This window comes from Urtica dioica, chromosome 7 (genome assembly GCF_054948205.1).
Source record: "Urtica dioica subsp. dioica isolate 48M chromosome 7, U.dioica_male_clone48M_v1_H2, whole genome shotgun sequence".
Classification (NCBI taxonomy): Eukaryota; Viridiplantae; Streptophyta; class Magnoliopsida; order Rosales; family Urticaceae; genus Urtica; species Urtica dioica.
This window is the reverse complement of record NC_142762.1, coordinates 31,063,863-31,089,819: the sequence shown is the minus strand read 5'-3', so window position 1 is coordinate 31,089,819 and position 25,957 is coordinate 31,063,863. Positions and strand designations below refer to the sequence as shown.

Below are 25,957 nucleotides of genomic sequence, written 5' to 3'. Positions count from 1 at the left end.
ATAAATAACACAAACAAGCCTAGACCGGCACGGAACAATCAGCCAAATGGCGGAGTTACGCGCAACGTGTGTGATGGATTTGGACTTGTCTAAGACATTGACCATCTACAAATATGGGCCACCTTTGGGAATTGATGTAGACTCGACGGAATGAAGAACGAGAAAACGTCTTTGGCTCAAGCAAGGTGCTCGAATTTTTCATAAACATTCAACTGCCCAACTAATGTGGGACTCTTGCATTTTACTTCCTATACACAACTAATGTGTTTATACAATTAAATGTGTTTCTTTAGACATATATAGAGTATTAATTTATCATTCATTATTGCTTTGATTTTGACAAACTAATAATCGATATTATACCACTTTCACAAAGAATAATAATACGATGTAATTACTCAATTCCGTTGAAAAGATTTAACTAAAAATTTTGCCTAAAATAAATAGCTCATAAGATAATAAATACTTTTTATTATCTAATTTTCTCACTTTATTCCAACATATGTTAAATATAATTTTGCACAATAGTCCTTTTTTCCTCTCTAGCTAGCGTAAGAGTGTATTTTTCATGGTAGTGGTTTTTTCTTGGTTTCCATGAATGATATGATCGATCAGTTAAATGAATTCAAATCTCTGGAAAGAAGGAGGTTGTGAGTCTAAACGGCGTTTGGATTGAAGATAGTAAAATGTTAGATTTAAGTCCCAAATCTAACTTAAAATAAAAATAAAAAACGAATCATACAAAATTTATAGTGGTTCACTTTCAATGTAAAAACTACGTTCACTCTTGTCGGTGTATATTCTCACTAATGATTAAAATTGGGAGAAAAAATGTTAACAAACTATATAATTTTTAAAACGTTGGGACAAACAGACAGATTTGAAATTCCCAAAATACCCTCAACTAGTAACTTTTACAATATAATTTTTGCCTAGGAAGCTCTGGCCCCTGCCCCCATAATACCACTACGTCGACCTGAACGAAGGTCAATCCGCAAATCATCATCGTAATTGCTTCATTTGTTATAAAATTGTTGAATTTTTTGTACCAATATCTTGGCGATTGATTCAGCCTGTACAGATTCTTCTGAAGTTTGCACGCGAGCTCCTCTTTCCTTTTCACCTCAAAGCCCTAAAGTTGTTTCATGTAGATCTCTTCATCGAGATCACCGTGAAAGAAGTTAGTCTTCACATCCATCTGTAAGAGATGAAGATTTCCCTTAGCCGAAGAGGGTTATGATCGTCACCAATTTGATTGCGTGTTAACCCATTTTTTTCATTGGAAGACTTACACAACCAACCTCGTCTTATATTGTTGACTTTCGTCATGTTCACAATGTTATGTAGATTCTTGTTAATGATAGGGTTTAAAAAATTCGGTTCAAGCCGGTTTTAGCTCATTTAAATATTTGAAACTAAAAAAATTATTTTTAAAGTTTTTTAATCGAACCAAATCGGTCTGAAACTGAAATTTGGTTATAAAGATTTTTGTAAGTTGAATCTTAAAATCTGATATCCATTATGAGAATCGGTTTAAAATAGGAATCCAATTTTGAAAAAAAGTTATCCAAAAAATCGGTTATCTGATTTAAGAATCGATTATCCAGTTTAAATCAATTTATTTTCTTAAAATTTTCACTAATTTAGAAGAAGAAAAAATTAATCCGATTGAAATCGATTATCTAATTCATAACTGATTATCAGGTTTCAAAACTGATTATCTAATTTATTACGATAATAAAAATAATTAAAATTGATTAAAGAATTGAAAAGAATGAATTTTTGGATATTCAAAATTGATAATCGATCTAATTTTATAAACCGAAACACTTTAAACAAACCAAAATTTTCGTTTTTTTGATAATGTGACACCTGATTTCAACTGTGGATCTGTTTCACGGTTCGGTTAATTTTTGTATTTTAGCCGCATTCCCATTAAAGCAACAACTTTTCATTTCTAAAGGGATTCTATAATACTTCTATTTTGTAATTTACGCTTCGAACAAATGCGGTGATTACAGTGATGCATATATCTCTCGAAGTAAGGGACTTAAATAAAGAGGTGTGGACATACAAGACTATTGCTGCAATATCTGCATATTAATTTTAAGCCAATATCGTATTTACTTAACAAAGATGTCTAATACAAAGAAAAATACAAGGTCTATGCCTATCGTATACTTTTTTTGTTGAATATTATTATTTGACTTAATTTTACGTATATAGCATGATGATACTTGTAAAATTATAAAACATCATATAAATTTTGAACTTAAAACCATTAAACGGCTTCCGTTAATTTAAGACCTACTATATTAGACTCTTTTTGCTTTTTATTAAATTAGAAAGCACATGAGATGTTTCCAGCGGATAATGCTGAGAATATCATGTCGCTATTTGTTTATTTTCCTTATGTTAAAGTCTGCCTAGAAGAAGAAAAAAACATGTTTAAATACGGTGGCATTGACTTTTTAAAAAAAAAAAAATACGGTGGCATTGACTTCATTCGCCTTGTGTGAAAATGAAACAAACATAAGGCTATGCCCAATAAATAATCAAATATAAGATCTGCTAGTTAGGCATTTTCCCTCATCAATATCCAATTGGCTACAGCCTATAGACAAAGGTATATGATGTTTTCTGAAAATACGTACGCGTTTTATTATTTAAATTAACTTACATGATATGCTTTCATACGAAAACAACAAACTATTTTCGGTGTTATATTATAGTACTAATTGGAGAATTGCGTTGGGGACCAGTACAATAGGAGCCAATTATTTTTGCTGACCAAATTAACATTATTCTAGAGCGCACATGCTACGACAACACATAAAATTAATCAAACATAAATTAATTGAAAGTTTTAGGGTTATACGTACTACTTTCCGAAATGAATTATATTAAAATTTACATTTTCTTCGCTGAATATCATTGGTCTAGTACCTGTCATTAGTATTAATTTGTGTTAAACACCACCGGTCCACTGTGTGTTATAGTGTCAAAATCAAGCAATCTTGTTAGACTAATGTAAGAGGTATTTAATATTTAGAGATTGGAGTTAATATTTAGAGATGTAATTAAAATATATATTTGAACAATAGATTGTTATACTATATATTGTTACAGTAGTTGAACTTGAAACTTGAGATTTGTTAGCATATAGCCGATTTATAAATGGGAGTTTAAAATAGTAGCCAGACTATTATTTTATTAGAGAAATAGCCCAAATTAATTAGAATTCCCCAAAATATCTTTAGCTCCAAATTAACATTCACAGTGACAACGATTCTTCAAGAACAAGCCCTCAGATTCTTCATCACCACGATCGGCGTCCCCGGCGGCGTCGAAACGATCGCGAACGCGATCGCCAGCCGTTCGCTGTGGTACCTCAGAGACTCCGCCCTCGACCCCTCGTCCTCATCGTGTAGGGCGCACCCCGTCGTATCGGCCCTGTACCCCCGCCTCTCCATCTCCGCCCCGAGCCGCCCGAGCTCGCCCTCGATCTCGCCGCCCGGAGTATATCGATGAAGCCGAACCCAACCAGGACGAAGAGAATCGAGAAAAGCTTCGTCGTCGCGCTGTTCGGAGTTATGTCTCCGTAGCCGATCGTGCACATCGTGACGATACAAAAGTACAGAGCGTCGACGACAGGGTGGGTCTCTTTGGTCACGAAATCGTGCCTATTGAGCCAGTATATCAAGACTCCCGAAAGCTAGGTATACCATCAAGAGAAGAAACCCTTGCCTGACGATCGACTGCGATGTGAATTGGGGCTTCGGCTCGGTGGCTTGTTCGGAAACGAGCTCATTGATGACGGCCATGGCCGGGGCGGTCTTGGAGCGGTGGAGATTCGTCTTGGCGAAGATCGGGTAGTTCGGGTCGTTCAGCCACGACAGGTTCGGGTCCATGGAAATCGCCGGGGCGTCGAAGGAGGACGAAGATGGCGACGAGGACGAGGGTTTCGGCGAGTTTAGGGTTGCTGCTAGGGCTTCGACGATCGGCGACGAGTCATTCGACGAAGAAGAGGGACCGAATATCAGACGGTGTTTGAGCTCTGACGGCGTTAACGGAAGAACGACCTCGTCGTTCTCGGGCAGAGTAACAAGCTGTGACGGTAACGACGATGACGTCCGTATTCTCGGGCTCAGGTACGGAAGAAGAGGCTCACTCTCCATTGTCTCTCTCTGTGAACAAATAATCCAAAACGATGGTGTTTCAGTGGCAGAGAGCGATCGAATACATAATGAGACAATGTTAGATTACCCAGTCCTCATATTATATTTTTCCTTTTAGATTAACTAGAAAATGTTATGGTTAATTGTATTTACTATTATTCGTGTTACGGTAAATAAAATTTACTATTGTTCTTGTTACGGTAAATAAGATTTACTGTTATTCTTGTTACGGCAAATAAGATTTACTTTTGTTCTTGCTACGGTAAATAAGATTTACTGTTATTCTTATTACGGTAAATAAGATTTACTTTTGTTCTTGCTATGGTAAATAAGATTTACTATTGTTCTTGTTACGGTAAATAAGATTTACTATTGTTCTTGTTACGGTAAATAAGATTTACTTTTGTTCTTGCTATGGTAAATAAGATTTACTATTGTTCTTGTTACGGTAAATAAGATTTACTATTGTTTTTGTTACGGTAAATAAGATTTACGATTGTTCTTGTTACGGTAAATAAGATATAATGTTATTCTTGTTACGGTAAATAAGATTTGTTGTTTTCTTATTACGGTAAATAATATTTACTATTGTTCTTGTTATGGTAAATAAGAATTACTGTTATTCTTGTTACGGTAAATAAGATTTGTTGTTTTCATGTTACGGTAAATAATATTTACTATTGTTCTTGTTACGATAAATAAGATTTACTGTTATTCTTGTTACGACAAATAAGATTTACTGTAGTTTTTGTTATTGTTAATTAGATTTTACTATTTTTTTTTGTTATGGATGATATTATTTACTATGATAGTTAATAATATTAACCTAAGGGTATTATTGGAATATTAGAATGTTGCTATGAGAAATTGGCTATTTTCTTAAATATGTTAATAGTTGGGCTATAATTTTAAAGTAGGGGTGTTGTTTTGGCTAGTTGTTTAGTCGGCCCTTAAATTTACCGTTCAATGTTATTTCTTTATTTTTAATTTATCTTAGGTTTTATCTAAATCTAATGCATATCCGTCGAGCAATATCTAAATACGCACATCTTGATATTATTTTGGATATTATTATATACATACTTGCCATTAAGCATTTAGTATTAAAAGGAATATGATTAGAATTACCAAACCAAACACGTCAAAACTAAGTTTGAGCGCCGATCTCTAGCTTTGCAACCTAACCTTGTTGTGGAAATCCTCAACCCTTAAACAAAATTCAAAGCCGCACTCTCAAGATTTTCAGACTCCATAAACACAATCACCGATAGTTAAAGTTTTGTTTGGTAGTTAACTCAAAAAGTTTTTGTTTTCTATTTTCTAATTTTTGTAGTTGTACTGAAAAATTAAATTGCAGTTGTTTTAAAAAAGTTGTTTGGTACAGTTTTCATTTTTGTTTCAAAAAGCCGGATTTTTTTATTTTTATTTTTTCAAGTCTTGCTCGCGGGTGAGGAGAAGGAGGAGAGAATAGAAGAATTTTTTTTTTTTTTTTTTTTTTTTTTTTTTTTTTTTCCAAAAACACTTTTTATTTGTTTTCAGTTTTCTTTATTCTTTTACAAAACAACTTCAAAATTTTTAAAATTTTTTTTCCGAAAATTAAACCAAATGCAACTTTCCTTTTTTGTTTCCAATTTTTTTATCTCAAAAAGTCAAAAACTCTTTTTGAAATGAATACCAAACACAACCTAAGTTGTTTTTCGAATCAAAGATGAATCCATCAAAATGAGCTTTACAATCTTCTCGCTATTTAAAAACTTGACTAACTCGAATGATAAAAAAGGACAAGTTACAAAAATGGCTAACTCGATTAAAGTCCATTTAATGATATTTCTAATCTAAAAGAAAATATATTTAAGTTTTGAAAATATATTACTAATTTCTTTTGAACTACTATAGTGTATTTTTAATTAATCAAAATTAATTAAAAGTGTGAAGCATACAAGAACTAGGTCTTCATTAAAGTTTATAAAAAAAAAATGATAACTTAAGTTATGAGTTATGTAATTTTTTTCAAAATATAGTAAGAGATACCTTTCACTTATCATTAAAGTAAGGGCAGTGTAGGGAAATAGCCAAAATGAAACTATGAAATTTGTTTTTAGTCTATGTTTCACAACTTTTAGGGAAATAGCCAACAGACTTATGTGACAATAATTAAGGTTTGATTTACCCTTATTTATTAACATATTCGTCACTTTATCTCTCCTACTTTTTCCTACACTTTTTTTTTTACATAAAAATTTCAAAAAATCATATCTATCTCATATGAACTCGAAATTGAGTGATTCCAAATCCTACGGATTCGTGACGCCGAGATCTTCAAAAATAGATCCATTGTGTTTGATGAAAAATCATGTTTAATACCATAGATGTAGAGAAATCACGTTACTACCTTAAATATGGAAATAACTGAAAATTTTTGAAATGATCAAAAAAATAAATGGAAACGTAACTATGATGCATAATTTTTCATCAAACACAATGGGTCTATTTTTGAAGATCTCGACGCCACGAATTTTTAGGATCTGAAATCACTCAATTTCGAGTTCGTATGAGAAATATACGATTTTTTGAAGTTTTGATGCAAAAAAAATAGGAGCGAGAAAGTGACGAATTTGTTAATAAATAAGGGCAAATCAGACCTTAATTATTGCCACATAAGCCATTTGGCTATATCCTTAAAAATTGTCAAACATAGGCTAGATCCAAAATCACAGGTTTAAAGTGGCCTAGTTACTTACAAATCTCTTAAAGTAAAGTATGTATTTTTATTAGTAGATATTGATAATTAAATATGTATCCAAATTTGTTATTATTGTCATTATTTTTTAAAATTACGAGTCATGTAAGCTTTCAAAGACATTGTTAACAATATGGGGTATCTAATAAGCCTGATGATCGATCATTTAATATTGAGAAACTTAAGGGTTAAAGTTGAATTTTATCAAAACTCAGATAGCTTAAATATTTTTCCCACTTTTCAATTACGTGTTGTTCTATTTAAATTTTAAAGGGAAAAGAAAAATTAATTCCGAGCAAAAAAAAAAAAAAAACTCCGGAAATCTGTTTATCGACAGTGATTGCATTTTTCAGTGAATAATATTGTAAATAATATCAGCTTAGTCTCTTCTTCTTCTTCTTCTCTCTATAACTCTGTCTTTTTCTCTCTCTCTCTAGAAAAGCGACAACGATGGCTCATCTCTTCCGAGAGCTCTCTCTCGGCCACTCCAAGAGAGACTCAGCCACAATGCCCTCCGTTTCCATACCCGCAATCGTCGCCGAGGATCTGCCGTCTCCGCTCGGCCAACTCGCCGCAGGACTCACCGACTCGGACATCCGACTCACCGCATTCGAGATCTTTGTCGCCGCTTGCCGTACCTCTTCCGGCAAGAACCTGACCTTCGTGTCGGCCGAGTCCCCGGGGCAGGGCTCGCCGGGATCGCCGGCGCTCCAGAGATCCCTGACTTCGGCGGCGGCGAGCAAGATGAAGAAGGCGTTGGGGCTGAGGTCTCCGAGCTCGTCCGGGTCGAAGAAGAGCCCCGGTTCCGGGTCGAGCCAGGTGAACGGGAAGGCCAAGAGGGCATTGACCGTCGGCGAGCTCATGAGGATCCAGATGAAGGTCTCGGAAGCCATGGACTCCAGAGTCAGGAGAGCTCTCCTCAGAATCGCAGCTGGACAGGTTTGCTTTTTTTTTTTCTCTCCCTCTCCCGAGTCGTGTGAGAATGTGAAATGCGTGTTGGTTTGATCTGAAATGTTGTTTGTGAATTTTTATCGATTTAGGTTTTTGTTCTGAGCACGATCTGATGCTTCTGAGGATGAAGGAAAAATAAGAAGCTATTTTAGGATATTTGACTTGGATTGTTTGTTCATTTGACTGATTTTTTTTTTACAAGTATTATTCAAATATGATCTAATTCTGATAATTTCAAACCCTAGCCTATGTTATAGCTCTGGATTAAAAGTATTTGTTAATTTGTCTGGCTTTATAGTCCAGATTTAGCTCGAATTCGTCAGTAACCAAAAAGATCCATCGAAATTATGAAATTGTTGGCAAATGTATGTGCTCTCTCTTTGAGCTGTGTCTGAATTTTGTGTAGGTTGGAAGGAGAATCGAGTCGGTAGTAGTGCCACTAGAGCTGTTGCAGCAGCTAAAGAGTTCGGATTTCACGGACTCGCAAGAATACGATTCGTGGCAGAAGCGAATGCTCAAAGTTCTCGAGGCCGGTCTTATTTTGCATTCCCGAATTCCTGTAGACAGGGCTCAGAGCGCCGCTCAGCGATTGAAGCAACTCATCCATGGGGCTTTGGACCGGCCCATCGAAACCGGACGGAACAACGAGTCTTTGCAGGTTCTCCGGACAGCTGTCATGGCTCTCGCTTCCAGAACAATTGATGGCTCTCTCACCGAGGTTTGCCACTGGGCGGACGGGTTTCCCCTCAACCTCCGCCTCTACCAGATGCTTCTAGAAGCCTGCTTTGACGTCCACGACGAGTCTTCCATACTCGAAGAGATCGACGAGCTTATGGAACACATAAAGAAGACTTGGGGAATCCTCGGAATGAACCAGCAGTTTCACAATCTCTGCTTCACGTGGGTTTTGTTCCACCGTTTCGTCGCAACAGGCCAAACTGAAATGGACCTGCTTTACGCAGCCGATGGTCAGCTCGAAGAGGTTGCTAAGGATGCGAAGGCGACAAAGGACCCGGAGTACTCCAAGGTCTTGAGTTCTACGTTGACCGATATAATGGGTTGGGCAGAGAAAAGGCTTTTGGCTTACCACGAGACTTTCGACAAAAGCAACATTGAATCGATGCAAGGCATTGTTTCTTTGGGGGTCGCTGCAGCCAAGATTTTGGTAGAAGATATATCGAATGAGTATCGAAGGAGGAGGAAGAACGAAGTCAATGTTGCTCGAGACAGGATTGATACTTATATTAGGTCATCACTCCGAACTGCTTTCGCTCAGGCAAGTTATTACTTTTCCATATATGTCTAAGAGGAAAATTTCATTAGTTATACTGTCATCAATTCGTTTCAAGCAAGATAAATTTTTTTTAATGTAAGACCATAGTCAAACAAGATCAGTGCTTAATTTGTTTTTTGCCAATCTGTTTGGATCATATAGAGAATGGAGAAGGCAGATTCTAGCAGGAGAGCATCCAAAAATCCTCTTCCCGTCCTAGCAATCCTCGCAAAGGATGTGGGAGAGTTAGCGTTGAAGGAGAAGCGAATGTTTAGCCCGATTCTGAAGAGATGGCATCCATTTTCAGCGGGCGTGGCAGTTGCAACACTCCACGTCTGCTACGCAAACGAGATCAAGCAATTCATATCAGGCATCACGGAGCTGACCCCCGATGCTGTGCAAGTACTTAGAGCCGCAGATAAGCTCGAGAAAGATCTCGTCCAAATCGCCGTGGAAGACTCAGTTGACAGCGACGACGGAGGGAAGGCAATCATTCGGGAGATGCCTCCTTTCGAAGCCGAATCTGCGATCGCAAATTTGGTTAAAATGTGGATCAAGACAAGGGTGGATAGGATGAAAGAATGGGTTGACAGGAATCTGCAACAAGAGGTACAAGCCAACTATTTTAAATCATATTGTTTTGCTGGACTTGTCATTGTTTGATATTTGTGTTTCAACTCTAAATCTGAAGGAAAATCTTTGCAAAGTGCACTTTAGATGACTCTTGCTAGTTATATGTCGGTCCTTGCTTTCTGTGCATGAGCTATCAATCATGTATTCCTGAAAAAGAACTAAAATAAGCATTAGTGAAATGCTGAAGTAAAAATATTTAAAATATAGAGTTACTTTACTACCCGATCGTAGTTGCTTAGAGTTTTTCTTCTGATTGGCCCAGCGTCAAAGTGTAACATGTACGAATAAAAACACTCCCTAATTGACTTCTATTAAACTTGAAAATTGGCTGGTCAACACTGCAATGCTCCATACCTTTGAGCTGAGCTTGATAATAGCAATTATATAGGCATGGAATCCACTCGAAAGTGAAGAAGGATATGCTCCGTCTGCGGTGGAGGTTCTTCGGATATTCGATGAAACTTTGGAAGCCTATTTCCGGCTGCCGATTCCGATGCATCCTGCTGTGCTTCCTGACTTGATTTCCGGCCTTGACCGATGCCTTCAGTATTACATCACAAAAGCGAAATCAGGCTGCGGTACAAACTTCTCTTACAATATATATATGATATATATATACATGGTCTCGACATGGTTGACGGGTTATGATTTGTGAATTGAAACCGTGATCATTTGTTGTTCTGGTATGCAGGGTCGCGTAGTACATTTGTCCCCGCAATGCCGGGACTGACCCGATGCGCTATCGGGTCAAAGTTCCAAGGCTTCGGCAAGAAGAAAGAGAAATCGCCGAACCCTCCAAAGAGGAACTCTCAGGTCGCGACGGTGAACGGAGACAGCTCGTTCGGAGTAAAACAGCTGTGCGTCCGTATCAACACTCTGCAGAGAATCCGGACCGAGCTGGAAGTTCTGGAGAAAAGGGTAATCACCCATTTAAGGAACTCGGAATCCGCCAAGGTCGAGGACTTCTCGAAAGGCTTGGAAAAGACATTCGAACTCTCCCCGGCGGCTTGCATCGAGGCGATCCAGCAACTCTCGGAGGCAGCGGCTTACAGAATCGTCTTCCACGAGCTCGGGCCCGCTTTGTGGGACGGGCTGTACGCCGGCGACGTGTCCTCTGCCAGGATCGACCCCTTGATCGAAGAGCTGGAGAAGAATCTTCTGATGATCTCGGACACGGTGCACGAAAGGGTCCGAACGAGGATCATCTCCGACATAATGAGGGCTTCCTTCGACGGGTTCTTGTTCGTTCTTCTCGCCGGAGGTCCGTCTCGGGTGTTCTCGAAGCAGGACTGTCAGATCATCGAGGACGACTTCAAAGCCCTCAAAGACCTGTTTTGGGCCAACGGTGAGGGCTTGCCCTCGGAGCTCATAGAGAAATACACGACCACCGCGAGAGCCGTGTTGCCACTTTTCAGGAACGACACGGAGAGCATCATCGAACGGTTCAAGCGTGTGACTTTGGAGGCCTACGGGTCCTCTGCAAAGTCTAGACTCCCACTCCCTCCGTCCACTGGAGAGTGGGGCCCGAACGAGCCAAACACGCTCCTCCGCGTTCTGTGCCACCGGAATGATGACGTGGCGTCCAAGTTTCTGAAGAAGACGTACAACTTGCCGAAGAAACTGTAGATGGTCGGCTTTGAGGCACGTGTCCTTCTCGCAGCTTTGCTTGTACATTTAGTGAATTCGGTTCTCAATATTATACACTATATATACGTGGGTTTGTACGGAAAGAGGTTGATCTGACCTTTGGAAGTATCTCGGAAATATCGAGCTATGCCGTGGAATTCAAAGGCTTTCTTGGGATACAAGATTGGGTGGTTGGATATTCTTTAATCATTCGTTGTGATGTCTTTTTTTCTGGTTTGTTATGAGGTCGAATGTCATTTTCATTTTTTTAATATATATTTGTAAAAGGTTCTTTATTTTGTGTGTTTGGGTCTGACTATATCTTGCCTTCTAGCTAGATATTATAAAGTATAGGGTAAATTTGTTGATTTTTGGTACTAATGAAGTTTGTAATATATAACGTTTACACGGGGCTGATGGCGTTCAGTTGATTGAAAAATTTATTGGATTTATTGGAGTGAAGTACAGTTATTCTTTTGTTTTGTCATATTCGTAAAATGAAGACACTCTAACTCATTTGCAGAAGAAAAAAAAAGGTTGATATAGCTTTGAAGCCAAAAAAAGAAAGAAAACAAAGAAGAAGAAGTTGATAAACTTGATGCAGCTTAGATAGCTCACTATTTTGATGGAAAACTCACAGCTCCTGAGTTTTATTTACTATTCTGTAATGTAAAACTTGATACTATACTCGTGAGATTATAATCGTAATTGATTGACATAATTGCAATCTCGTTTTGCACGGTATACTATAATCGTACCCAAAAGAAAAAAATTATCTCATAGGCAAGGACGTAACAGCTATGGACTAAGTGAACTAAAAATAATTTTTAATTTTTTTTACAGTTTTTAATTTTATTTTAAAATTTTACATTAAATTTTATTTTGTATGTATATTTTACATATTAGCCCCCCAAAGGATTTTGTTTCAATTAACACCCCTCCCCCCAATTAACATTTCTAGGTACGGTCCCCACAAGATTCTTAAACAACCAATAATTCAATACGAATAATACTAATATATTATATTTACAATACAATCGATTAATGATATATAATTTATTACTAATAAAACATTAGAATTACGATGAATATAAAGGATTTATGAGTAAATTAGATACAATAATTAATTGCAGAATTTATGGTAAATTTGTAATTTAACATTTTTTTTTGGATAAATTTGCAATATATGTATGTTTTTGAAGCATACCGGATAAAATATTCAAACCGCTTATCGAATATTGGGACACCGCACATAATATCCCTACCCTGTGCTTTTTTTTAAACATTACTTAAATACAACATAATATAGATTTTACGATGCTATACTCTAGTTATGCCAATTGGGTCGGGCTGCTTGGAGTTAACCGGTCCGACCCTCTTTTTTAGAAGTTTTGGGTCGTCCCAACCTTTTTTGGAAAAGGACCAGGCTAAACCGACCCGCTGGAGGGTCTAGGCTGGGCCCAGGGCATAGGCCCTCAAGCTTGGCCCGGCCTGGGCCCTAAATAACTCCGGTTCGGGTCCAAAGCTTTTAATAGTAAAAAAATATATTTTTTAATGTAAAAACTCATGTTTACGTATAAGAATTGTTTTCGACGCATATATTAAATTTTTTTGTTCATGATATAATTTTTGTTACTAAATTTTTTTGTATTTTTGATCAAAAGAGTACTTTTTGAATTAAAATTATTTATTTATTCATTTTTTTAGTGATTTAGTTTGGGATTTTTGAGGTCCAATTAAGGACATTTTTAGGCGTAGGCCCGACCCTGGACTCCGAGGGTAGAGGGTTTGGTCATGGGTTGGGCCTAAAGTATTATTCTTTAGACCCGGCCCTCTGATAAAAGGGATTGGATCGGGCCCAAGTCTCCTTTGGGCTTGAAAAAAAGGCTAGGCCTGTCTGTATCGGCCCAATTGACACATTAAAATCTCGGCGGCGCGATGGTCCCTGCTCTCATTAATAATACAGAATTGGTTAACATAACATTTGCAGATTGCGGTTGCAGCGTTTATCTGAGTGAAGTTTGGTGTGGATAGATTTCTGGAAAAACTTCTGAATTGTTACACAATATTGTTGGTGATGTTCAACTGCATATACATGGCGAGTTTTGCATGGTCATGGGACCCACTTGGAAGGTTGGTGTTGAATGAGATCTTCTCGCTGGAGGTCCGATCGGGGGATCAGAACACGAACGTGTCAATGAACAATTGGGAGGGACCGTCCTTTGGGCTAACCAGTTTTGGTTTGATATACTCACGTAGAAATGAAACATCTACATATCTATGCATATATATGGTTTCAGTTTGAGATACTCACGTAGAAAAGAAACTTCTACTTATCTATACATACATATAATTTTGATTTGAGATACTCACGTAGAAATGAAACATCTACGTATATATGCATATAGATGGTTTTAGTTTGAGATACTCACGTAGAAATGAAGCGACGCCAGTGGCCAGGGCAACATACAAATACAACAGCGCTACCTGGTTATTAGAGAGAGCAAATACTATTAGTCCTCTTTTGTTTCCATTATATTTATATGTAAATTTTTTTTTAATTTTTTATTGCTTGGAAATAAAATCTATTGCCAAGCATACTCAAACAAAAATAACACACTCCATAGTTTCAGGTGAAATTTCATGAGCTGAAAGAGTCGTGTTGAAGTCTTGGTCTTCCGAAGGCCAGGACCGGCATGCCACTTCAATTTGCAAAGCTCATCCAACTTTTTAGGGCCACATTGCTTTATCGATGCATGCATTTACATGTGATTAAGTATTGTATATATAAGAAATGAGAAAATATACCTTGGAAACTTGGTGACGGATATCGAATGGATCAGAGGAGCCCAAAGTACTGACGAGCTGTCCGAAGACAAGAGTTGAGAGCGAATTGAAGACGTTGTTTGCAATGGCGGCAATCGTCCCGACTACCATCAGAGCCACGTTGACCCAATCGGCGAACGCAAATAGCTTGTGGAACGCCACACTTTGCACCGCCGACTCTTCTCTATTTTCCTCTTCTTCGGGCATTATTTCTTCTCCACCCTATTGACCGAGGTTGAAAAAAAAACTAATATAGGAATCAGATCATATCTTTTGTACCACGTTACCTGTCTGTTTCAATATATTAAGAACCATCAATAGAAATACAACTGTCCGCTTTCCAAATAGCACTTGCATACCTTTTTTTCTTTACTTAAAAAGATTACTTTTTTTTATCTCTGGTTTCTTAATTATGTATGTGTTAAAGATTTATATTCATAATCAAGATATTAATTTTAGTGTCTCGCTAATTATTTATGATTTAAAAATTGGTATTCATAATCAAGATATATTATGATGTGATGTGGTGACGTCTAATTACCTTTCATAGGCTACAAAATCATTTTGGGGATATGTGCAATTTATTGCTTCTATTTATGATTATAGTTTGGGCTTTTTGAGAGATATGTTTCAAGTCCGTGCTCGGGCTTGACCTTCGGCCACGATGGTCGAGGGCTTGGTCTTGGGTCGGGCCTAAATTTCTAGTCTTTTGTACCACGTTACCTGTCTGTTTCAATATATTAAGAACCATCAATAGAAATACAACTGTCCGCTTTCCAAATAGCACTTGCATACCTTTTTTTCTTTACTTAAAAAGATTACTTTTTTTTATCTCTGGTTTCTTAATTATGTATGTGTTAAAGATTTATATTCATAATCAAGATATTAATTTTAGTGTCTCGCTAATTATTTATGATTTAAAAATTGGTATTCATAATCAAGATATATTATGATGTGATGTGGTGACGTCTAATTACCTTTCATAGGCTACAAAATCATTTTGGGGATATGTGCAATTTATTGCTTCTATTTATGATTATAGTTTGGGCTTTTTGAGAGATATGTTTCAAGTCCGTGCTCGGGCTTGACCTTCGGCCACGATGGTCGAGGGCTTGGTCTTGGGTCGGGCCTAAATTTCTAGTCTTTAGGCCCGATCCGACCTTCCAGTAAAAGAGTTTGGGACGGGCCTAGAATCCAGCCCGCACCTCCTTTGGGCTAGGAAAAAAGAATCTGGCCGGTCCGGCCCGACCCTTTTTGACACCTTTACTGTAATCAAATGAGAATGATAATTATATATAGGTGTAAAATAACGGATGTGATTAGGTCCGGCCTGACTCTTTTTGACACCCTTGTTCTAGTCAAATAAGAATGATAATTATATATATATATATATATATATATATATATATATATTATATATATACCTCTACATATATGTGTGAATGAACCAAGTAGGTCATGGATATTTTTTTGTCTGGAAGCCAATTTTGGGTTTAAAAAAGAAGACAAACCGCCTTACGACTCATATTTAGCTATCAGGTAAGTCATGTAGGTGAAAATATTTTCACTTGGAGGGAGTTCGACACGCTTGCTCTTTATCCATGTGCGTATTACACGTATTTTGGTTTACGCATATTACAACACATTGATTTGTTGTGTATATATCTTTTTTAGCTATTTATTTAACAAACTTTTAATCAATTGATCATAAAAATGACACCTCAAATTGAGTTACGACAGATGTGATGTTGCATGCCAATCCACATGGACTTTTTACATACACACTAAAAAATCAAGTACTAATATTAATATTATGCATAATCTATTACGTGTGTGACAATAACATCCAGTACTTGCTATTTAATTTATGATGAGAGTTGGACCTATATATTATTTACCTACCTCAAAACTCATTAAGTCAATTATATTAGAGAAAATGGAGGCAAAAGTCCCTAAAGTTTTCAGAAACAGCTAAGTTTTTTTACGGTGATGCTACATTCGTAATGTTCTTGGTTTGTTTTTTCTTTAGCACTTTTTAATATTTGATAAAATTGAGAAAGTTAGATGTTAATGAATCCAAAAATAAAAAATAAAGAAAACTTAAATCTTAGATGTTTGGATTTATTTGGTTGACACGGAGCAATATAATCATCTTGAAAAGCTCCTTACAAAATTCAACAACAAATACTAGTTAATATTGTTTACTAATTGAAGGATCTTGTAGACAGGGGTTGAGCCACATGAGGACCAACGGGTGCACGGGTTCTCACTGACTCGACGATTAAAAAACATTATGTAGATTTAATGTGTTAATAAGTATTAGAAAACATTTACATGTATAATACTAATATGTTACCATATTTCACATCGAAACTGAGATAGATTAATTGGCAAACGACAGTATTACTTCTACATATTTAAGTAATTTCGAATAGTTTTTGAAATAATTTGAAATATATGTGGGCTTCAGCCTCATTAGTTCACAACTTATATTATTTTAGTGTTAAAAAATGCACAATTTACCACATATATGTCAAAACGCACAATTTAATATTCGAATCCTCACAAACGCAATTTTTGGAATAAATTATTACTCCTAGAGATTTAAGTAATTTCAAATAGTTTTTGGAATAATTCGATATATATGTGGGCCCCAATTTATATTATTATAATGTTCAAATAATGCACGATTTACTACTTTTTTTTCTCGATATTTTCACTATTCACCCAGAATTTGCATATCCACCATTTCATTCTTCTTTTAATTTTCACTATCTCCGCTCATGTAATTATTTTTAAATGTTAACCAAAGTAACTAAGTAAGTATTTTATATTTCAAACAATGGTCAAATTTGATTTTATATATGTATATTTTAACCGTATGAATATTTATAAAGAACCAAAATTCATAAATTATATACAAAAACACATTAAAACAAAATTCAATTAAAAATTAAAAATTAAAACATAAATTACAAAGTTCAAATTAAACACACAAAATAAACATAAAAACTAAAAACAAGAACGTCATTTTAAAAAACATAGTAAAAACTTAAAATATAACCGGGAAAACTATTTTCAGTTCTGCCAAGATAATTATAATAATGAGTAAAATTTATATTTAAATTTTGTTTTAATGTGTTTTTGTGGATAGTTTATGAGTTTTAGTGTTTTATAAATATTTATAGGGTTAAAATATACATATATATGTATAAAGAGTTTGTGTTTAATATGTTAATATAAGATTCATAAAAAAATAATGTTAATAAAAGAAAGTTAAAAAAAAAAGATACCGTGAGATACAGTGTGACAACAAATATACCGTGACACTGTATCACACGCTAAATATAGTGTTTCTTTTGCAGTTGCGTTGGAGAGAAATCGGCACTATATTTGGTGATATATCGCTTGATTGAAGTTGGCCTGAGATTTTCCCGGGACACCAAAGAGAAATGTTTTCTTTCCCATCATATTTGTACCATAAATGCATTTTTGTGTGATGATTTCACCATAAAATAAAAATAAAAACAGCTTCCCCATAAAAGTAGGACGAGAATGAAAAAAGATCTCTCACTTACAAACCCACGAACGAATGCTAGCCATTTTAAATTAAAAATTAAAAAATAAAGATGTTCTATTTCACTTATTTGGTCTTTTTCTAAGGTGAGTAAAAAAGAGTGTTACATAAATGTATAATTTGGTTTATTGTTATTAGTATTATTATTAATGCTTTTCTGCTAGTGAATGTCATTTGAAATTAATACCAATTTTATTTATTTTTAATTTATTTTGGGCCTAAGAAACACATATGTTGGTTGGCAGGTTTCTGTGGATTTAGCCATTGGTCCAAGAATAGTCAAAAGTGATGATGTAATTTAGGTCAAATGATATTATTTCAACCATTTAAATGCTTAGAAAAGTGGTAGTCTCTGATTTCAATCATGCATTTGAAATACATGGTATTCCTTTTCTCTATCTTGATAGCTTTGTAAGCTGAAATAATTAGTATATCATCTGGTTGCGATACATTTTAATGTGTAATATGACAAAAGATACAGCTTACTATACAACATTATACATGCTATTAACTTAAAGTAACTATAATTTACAAATGTACCTCTAGTGTATTTAAGTATTCTCAAGTCATATTGTGATGCGTATATCTTCGCGATGAGTACTTAGATTATGTCATCCCGTCACTCTAGGTTCTTCCGGTACTGAATGTATTTACCTTAGAGCAACTCTCATTTACGAATAATTTATCCTCATTATTGATTATTCATTATATTTGTATATTTCATATTAGAATAATTTATGTATTTATATTTTGTTACCTATATTTACATAGTTTCTTTTTCTTTAGATTTAGCATGATCAGTTGGCATATCTTAAAAGGGAAGGTCGAAGGTAACCTGCAAAAATTGGGGTTTAGACTAGAGGCGTTTATCAATTCAAGCATATAACTATCAACTTTGACAAGAATTTACTCAATAATCCATGTCAATTCTCTTTGAAGGATGTGCTCATTTTTTTTTTTTGAATAGAAATGGATTTCCATTAAGAAATGGGTAAAATACCCAGAAATACATGAGAATTACATCTTAGTACAAGGAACACAACAAACCTAAGTCGGAGTGAATCTAACACTAAGTTCAGATAATCGCGTAATTTTGTGCATACTTCGTGGATTAATGTATATATATATATATATAATCCATGCAAAATCTGTAGAGGAAATATATATATATATATATGTATATATATATATATAACGAATAAGAAGTACATAATATTAATTTTTATTGAAGCATAATTTTAATCACTTAATTAAAAAATATAAACATTATAATTATTTATAGAAGTATTTATTAATAAAGAGATTTTTTAGTTTTAATAAAATAGATAATGCTCTAAAAAACTGTATACAAACTACATAATTTATCCTTTAATACGAGAAGTAACATTTTAAGACTTCCTCTTTGATTATAAAATTGGCTTAATTTTGGTTAGCATAGCACATAAATTAAAAAATTTAAAAACAAAATAAATGATAACCCGCTCATTCCACTCATCTTATATTTCCCTCTGAATTAATCTTTGCTCTATTTTCACATCAGAAACCCTCCTAGAACCCTAAAACCACACTCTTGCCCCCAGAAATGCCTGGCATTGCTTCTCTCTCCGGTGAATCCTTCGCCGACGATTCACTTGTCCCATACTCACGGGAGCCGGCGAAGATCCCTCTCCGCCACGGCCTCAGGTCGCCGATTGCTCGCATCGCTATCTCCTGGTCGCGGGGTAACACGCTTCGCGTCGCTGTTCTCCGTCGCGACTCCGACGAGAGAGAGCCTGGCGGGAGAGTCTTGGAGGTCAGCCTCGGCGGTGCCGGAGAGATCAGCGACGCGCAGTGGCGGAGGATCGCTTACGGTTCTGTGTCTCCTTTTGCGCTCCTCCAGAGCCGGAGGAGCGCAGTATCGAATTTGTCGAAGATGGAGATGAGTCCGTCGTCCTATTCCGTTGATTGGTAAGCACTTCACTGCATTTCTCAATTAATATTGGCTTTCCATTCATCTAGTGCCACATTTGAACAATCACTGACATGCCAACTGTTTCTTTACATGTGGAAATTCAACTGTTGTATTAATTTGAAATGCGTTTTGCGAAGTGAGTCAAATGAAATTAGATATAATTAGATGATTTGATCATGCAATGATGTCGATCAATTTTATTATTATTAATTTTTAATTTTCATGCAATGGAGTTGTGATCATTGCTGATACAATGTAGGTGGGAGTATGTAATGGAGTATAGCAAGGAAATTGGTTCACTTCTTGGGAGTACGAAGTCACCAGCTGATACTCTGATTGAAGAGCTGGGGACGGTTTTAAAGGTGACTCTATGAACTTCTTGATTTGTGATGTGAGTATGTAGAAGGGGATTATTGCAATTGTTTCTGATGTTGTGATGTTTGTGTAGACAGCTGAAGAACCTAACAGCTTGAAAGCAGCGTGGGAACTGATGGAGATATTTTATGCGGACAAGTTATCTCAGCCATGGTTGCCCGAGCGACTTGTTGACTGGTTATCTGTATGCTGTCTCTCAGTCCTGTTAATATTTTTAAAGATACATATCTTGAATTTTGTCGATTTTCATTGTTTTTGTGTGTGATATCTTTTCTAAACAAGTACACATATCTGTTGTTAGGATTATGACTGCCTCCTTTCTAGTGCACAGACAACGGTTCATTCAAAACTTTTAAGCTTTCAGAGAGAACTTGTCAGCTTGCAGGTTAGGCTATTTCTATGCTCATATCTGTCAACTTTTTTCTTTCTTTCTTTCTAAAGTGATGAGATTCTGGGCATCAGTTATTTTACTGTTAGTTTAGTGGGTTTATATTAGCTGGATTTGGTGCAACCTGGTACTTTGGCTATATTTGTATATATAAGCCAGGTAGAATGTCAAGTTCTTTTTGCCATTAAGCATTCTGGGGTTTTCTTTTCTATTATTTCAAGTATGATATCTGTGCAATGGAAGTGAGTCCATATTACATCCCATTTTGCAATTATGCTGTTGTAGTAGTCTCAGTAATTATCTGGATCATGTTTCTTGTTAGCAAACTTTTTTTTATGCACCTCAGTGAAGATTGTTTAGTTCGGCTGTTTGTTATCAAGAATGGAGAATATCTTATGAGAATTAATTCAGGTGATTGAAGATAATCCAAAATACTGGGAGGTGATTTCATCAGCACTAGCAATTGGCTGGCTGGAACTTGTGGTCAGTGTTTTTCAGATTTCTTGCATGCACATCTCATTTTTTTCTTGGGTCTCAATCAACCTTTATTCCTTTTAGAAGATTTGTTATTGTGACAGAAGAACTATTGCATAACTGCTGGTTTCCGGCTTGCAGGTGAAAATGTTGCGGTTACATGGATCTTATCAACTAGATCAGCTTGGAAAACGCGAGGTACGCTTGTATTTTTCTTTTTTAGTTGAACTGAAAGCAATGATTTTTTTTTTTTTTTTTTTTTTTTTTTAAAAAGCGACGGCTTTGTGGTTTCATGGAAGTTATTATCCGTTATTATGTTGCTTCCAACTGTCACGTGTTAGAATTCTATAATCATAGATGATACTAATAACTAAAATTCTGGAAATATGTTTTGTGTGATACCTATTTTTGTCAAATCGAACAGACTGAGAACGGTTTGGTGGAGACGGTTGTTGTTCTTATTATGAAAACGCCACGCATGCGCCCTGAAATAGCAGAAGGAAAATTGGGGGAATGCTATAAAGGAAAGCCTGATTTTATGAAGGTAAATATTTTCCTTGTTTAGGGTTTAGTCTACTTAGATCGAACTTTACTTCTTTCAAAGTTATGTAACCTCTTGATTTTCCTCAGGCATTAGAAAAGTGGCGGGGGCAAATCACTAAGCTGGACTCTAGTGCATTCTGGGTTCAATGTGATCACCTTCCGACTCGGGAAGGGTTGAAAACTATGCTACAAATTATGGTTGGAAATCCTAACCCTCTCTCTGTGGCAACATTCAACTGGGTAGAACTGTTTATTTCCCACCTCCTCTATATCAGACCGTTCACCATGGTAATTGTGCTTTAATAATTAATATTAGTGTAGGTTTACGGAACTGTTTGTGTCTGGTATTAGATTTAATGTAGGCAACTCTCTTGTTCTCTTGATTCAGGGTTTAGAGAGCATGCATAACTTAGCCCAGAAATGCATTCAGCTGAAACCTGTGTCCAGTGCCCATACGTTAATGCAACTTATGATCGAAATTCTCGGAGAAAATATTGAGGTATGCATATTCAGAGACTATAACTATTTATTGTGTCCTACTTCTGCAGCTTCTCTTTACTCGGGACTTATTCGTGTATTTGTAAATGATATAGGTTGTTTTAGCAGAATGCTTGAGAGCTTTTGGTCCTTGGTGAGCCGCCTAATTTATGTCTTCTTCTTTCCCCCTTTAACTTATGTTAGTTTCTTCTTTTATAGCATTTGATGAATGTGAAGGCATGTCTTCTGTCATAGCTCATATAATATCCTTATAGTACTTGTAATTAATCTTGATTGAGTGTCAATAGGATGGTTGCCCACGCTATCGAATTGTTGACTGCTGGGAGTGATCAAGCCGAAATTCTTTTACATGAAGAACGTTATAGCTTGGGGGGCATTAGTATAGCTGAACTGCACCGGCTTGTCTATGCTCAAGTTTTGGCTTCACACGCATTTACTTGGCAGGTAAGTATGAGTAGGTTACATGATTTCGTTGCCTGGTCGATTTGGCTGTAGTTTTAGGAGAAACTAGTTAGTAAAGAGTGGTATTTCTGAGCCTTATTCTTCTCCAAACCTCGTCTCATCTAACCTGTGATTATCAATTGAGGATGTTTTCCTATCCAAAGCTGGTATCTTTCTTTGGCTTATCAAAAGCTTTCTCTCTCATTTTTCTTCGTTTGAGTTTGATCTAAAAACAAAAACAAAGATATGCCATATTCTTGGCTTTTTCCAGTTATGTTGAATGAATAAAGTCCCTTTATTTTTTTTAATTTTTTTTTTTAACTGTGATATGTCGTTTCTCGAAAAATTGCAACCTTTATTGTAAAAATGAAACATTTTCTCTCTTTGATGTACTAATTTATTTATAACACTTGCTAAGGAATATCTTGACAAGTAGGCTTTTCCTTGTGCACTGCAGTTCATGACTTGCAAATATTTTCTAGCCTGCTTTATCACAGTAGATCAGTTTTTCTGAACAAAAATAAAATGCAAATAAGTGGTAGCCTTGTGTTCAGCTGATATTTGAAACTTCTAGCACATGTTTATGTGAAATCTGCTTTTGAATTTGTGGTGCTTACAAAGTTCGATGGTTTTGTGTTGACAGATTGCTCCCATATATCTGATATCATGTATGAAGCAAGGAATGGGCTTGTTAGAGCTCTTATTATACAAGCAACCTGTTCAACATAAAGAAATACTTCTCAAGGTGCTTAATCTCAACTTTGGAGCTGGGTTTTGTTTCCTTGCTATAATGCAAAATTATATCCTAGATTCTCATTATTGTATGTTTTACTGTTTCTAATCTCCAATAATTTCTGGCTTTCCTGCAGAATATAGAGATTTGTCGTCTCTATGACCTTGATAACGTTAGTTCAAACATTATGAAGGTATTTTATGTCGGTTCCTTACATCTCAAACTCAACTACAATGCATATGTCTTGTATAAATATGGATATCAGAAAAATAATTGAAACTTGAATGATTTGAGCTAGTATTAAATGCAATTTGATACTTGGAGCTACCAAAATGTATATCTGACTACAAATTTGAAGGTGTAAAGCTCAACACTAATCCGACAAGGTGCTTCCTTAAGATAGTTCTGATAAATTAATTATCTATGTAATGAATCATTCATCACATCAGGGAAAAAGTTTGGGTGACTAGTGCCTCCTCTTGGAAATGTTATAAAAAAAGTTTGACTAACAACAGTTTGACATTTGAACTTGAACCAAGTCTACTAGAAATGGAAGTCAAATTCGGAATGTTACTTTAATTTTTACTCTGTATTTGGCTCTTCTTTACAAATATATTTTCTCGTCTAGATTGCTGGAGTATACCACTGGAAGCATGGTAGAAAAGGTGCCGGAGTTTTCTGGCTTCAGCAAGCACGGGATGAAGTGCGTCTAAACAGGATTGCTATGCATTTGTTTGATTCTGTTGGGAAGTCAATATCCGATGAAAGTTTTAAGGTAATTAACCACTATTTCTCACCATAATCCTATAGGTTTCCAGATACATCTTCACTCTTGTGTTGATATTAGCAAAGCTGCAAGGGCTGGAACTGTATTATAATGGGTTTCTCACATCTTCTCTCGTTTTTGTTTAACAGCAATGGGAGGGTCTAATCGAATTGTTGGGTTCCGAGTCTAAAACCACTGGTGGCCTTGACTTTTTACACAAGTATGAGGTCAAACAACAATTTTATTTTCAATTTTCTTCTACTCTTTCCTTGGTTATGACCATAATATTATCACAGGTATAGAGATTTCAAGAAGTCCCTCAAGCAAGTTCATGTTGGAAAAAACAAGGATACTGCTAGGCAAGCTGTAGAATATCTCATATCGGTATGCTTTTATGCTCAAATGCTGTAAATCTTGGTGTTGTAGATTTATTGTGGCAAACCTTTGTCCGATGGCTTCCAGGCTAGACTCTAATAATTTCTCGTGTTCCAACTCTGCAGCTTATGAAAAACCCTTCTACTCCCCAGCAGTTTTGGCTGCCTCTCCTTCATGACTCGGTTAGCTCTTCACTATTTTTCTTTTCAAATCCAATTTGCACATAGTCAAATGATGCAAGTAAAATCTTACCGTTTTTATTTATTTATTAACGGATTAGCAATTTTGAGGTATTGCCATGTCATTCTTGTAATCTGTTTTATCAATAGCTAATTTCGTTTTTGAAGTTTGTTCATGCAATAAAAAGCGAGCCTGTATTTTTCAGTGCTGCCAATTTTTTTCTTGGCTGACTATGCCTTTGTGCAGTTGAAGCTGCTTAACTGGCAAGGACATTCATTACTGAGCGTCTCGGAGACAAATCTCTTGTTGAATAAACTGCAAGAGTTGTCTATGGCAAGGTTAAGGCCAGGCTTCACTGAAGTGGATTTGCCACAGCAAGCATTGGGTTCAGTCAGGCTAGCTCTGGCCACAAACCTGGGACGTGCTATCTTGGAAGAATAACCAGTTTCCAATTCCTGACTAACTAAAACGTGTTTGGATACCCAAGATAAATCCCGGCTGTGATTATGGTATTTTAATTAATACTTAAAGAGTAACGGCTGATATGAAAGATGTGGGCCGGACCTGCAGATTTTCTGGCAACCAGAGTTTGGGGAAGCTAATAATTCAGCATTTCCATAAGTGACAATTTTTCGTTGATGTACCATTTCTGTATATTTGGTTTTATGTAATCTCTAGTGTAGACGAATACAAAGTACGATACACCACTTTTTGTTTTGATTTAAGAAGTTTCATATATTTATATTTTAGTTTTATCTTATTACAAGTTATTTATCTTTATAGTTTTTACACAACTTTTATTTCTCTGTTGCATACATGTTGGCTTCCAAAATAGCATGGAATTAGCTAACACGAGCAAAGCACGTGTTGAATACCCGGTGTAATGACGAGCAACAGTTGCGTTTTGTTTTTTTTTTTTTATGTTTTTTTTATCTAACTCTTGTAAAAAAATATGACCAAGTCTAAACCGAAGAATCACGAATACTTTTATTTCTCCATTTCATACATGCTTGGTACATGTTGGCTTAAAAATATAGCATACAATTAGCTTACGCCAGCAAAGCGCGTGTTCAATACCTAATGACTAGCGTAATGGTGGTGACTAGTGTAATGACGAACAATAGTGATGTTTATTTTTGTTTATCTAACTCCTGTTAAAAAATATGACTCTATCTAAACTAGAGACTAACGAACACAAACAAATATATTATATACACTGAAGATCTTTGAGATTGTTATACTATTACTATCTACTTAATCAACATGTAGTTTTTCTTCACCCCAGAGATAATTGGATGGACAAGGAGTAAGATATAAAAAAAATAATGTTCTTGTACCCGCGTTCCATTTTTCAGAAATATTGGTTCCAAATTTGTTATGCAATACAGCATAGATCAATTGTAACATCACCAATGATCAAAATCCCATA

At 35.8% G+C, this 25,957-nt stretch overlaps 2 protein-coding genes and 1 pseudogene across 2 annotated transcripts; 2 read left to right on the top strand and 1 right to left on the bottom strand.

Annotated features, from left to right (window-relative positions):
- Positions 1-3,391: 3,391 nt before the first annotated feature.
- On the bottom strand, positions 3,392-4,198 carry LOC149390790 (two-pore potassium channel 3 pseudogene; annotated as a pseudogene).
- A 3,068-nt stretch (positions 4,199-7,266) lies between these two features.
- Positions 7,267-11,872, top strand: LOC149390789 (elongation factor Ts (DUF810)). The gene is made up of 5 exons (XM_089619155.1): positions 7,267-7,857; positions 8,276-9,145; positions 9,305-9,751; positions 10,164-10,353; positions 10,467-11,872. The coding sequence occupies exons 1-5, from the start codon at positions 7,369-7,371 to the stop codon at positions 11,399-11,401; spliced, it is 2,931 nt and encodes a 976-aa protein (XP_089475281.1). The 5' UTR covers positions 7,267-7,368; the 3' UTR covers positions 11,402-11,872.
- A 7,442-nt stretch (positions 11,873-19,314) lies between these two features.
- Positions 19,315-25,288, top strand: LOC149390788 (nuclear pore complex Nup85-like protein). The gene is made up of 18 exons (XM_089620943.1): positions 19,315-19,751; positions 20,015-20,117; positions 20,204-20,314; positions 20,432-20,515; positions 20,930-21,001; positions 21,134-21,190; positions 21,417-21,536; positions 21,623-21,823; positions 21,924-22,034; positions 22,129-22,166; positions 22,321-22,477; positions 23,118-23,219; positions 23,344-23,400; positions 23,836-23,982; positions 24,123-24,193; positions 24,270-24,357; positions 24,474-24,530; positions 24,775-25,288. The coding sequence occupies exons 1-18, from the start codon at positions 19,387-19,389 to the stop codon at positions 24,967-24,969; spliced, it is 2,136 nt and encodes a 711-aa protein (XP_089477069.1). The 5' UTR covers positions 19,315-19,386; the 3' UTR covers positions 24,970-25,288.
- The last annotated feature ends 669 nt before the right edge of the window (positions 25,289-25,957 follow it).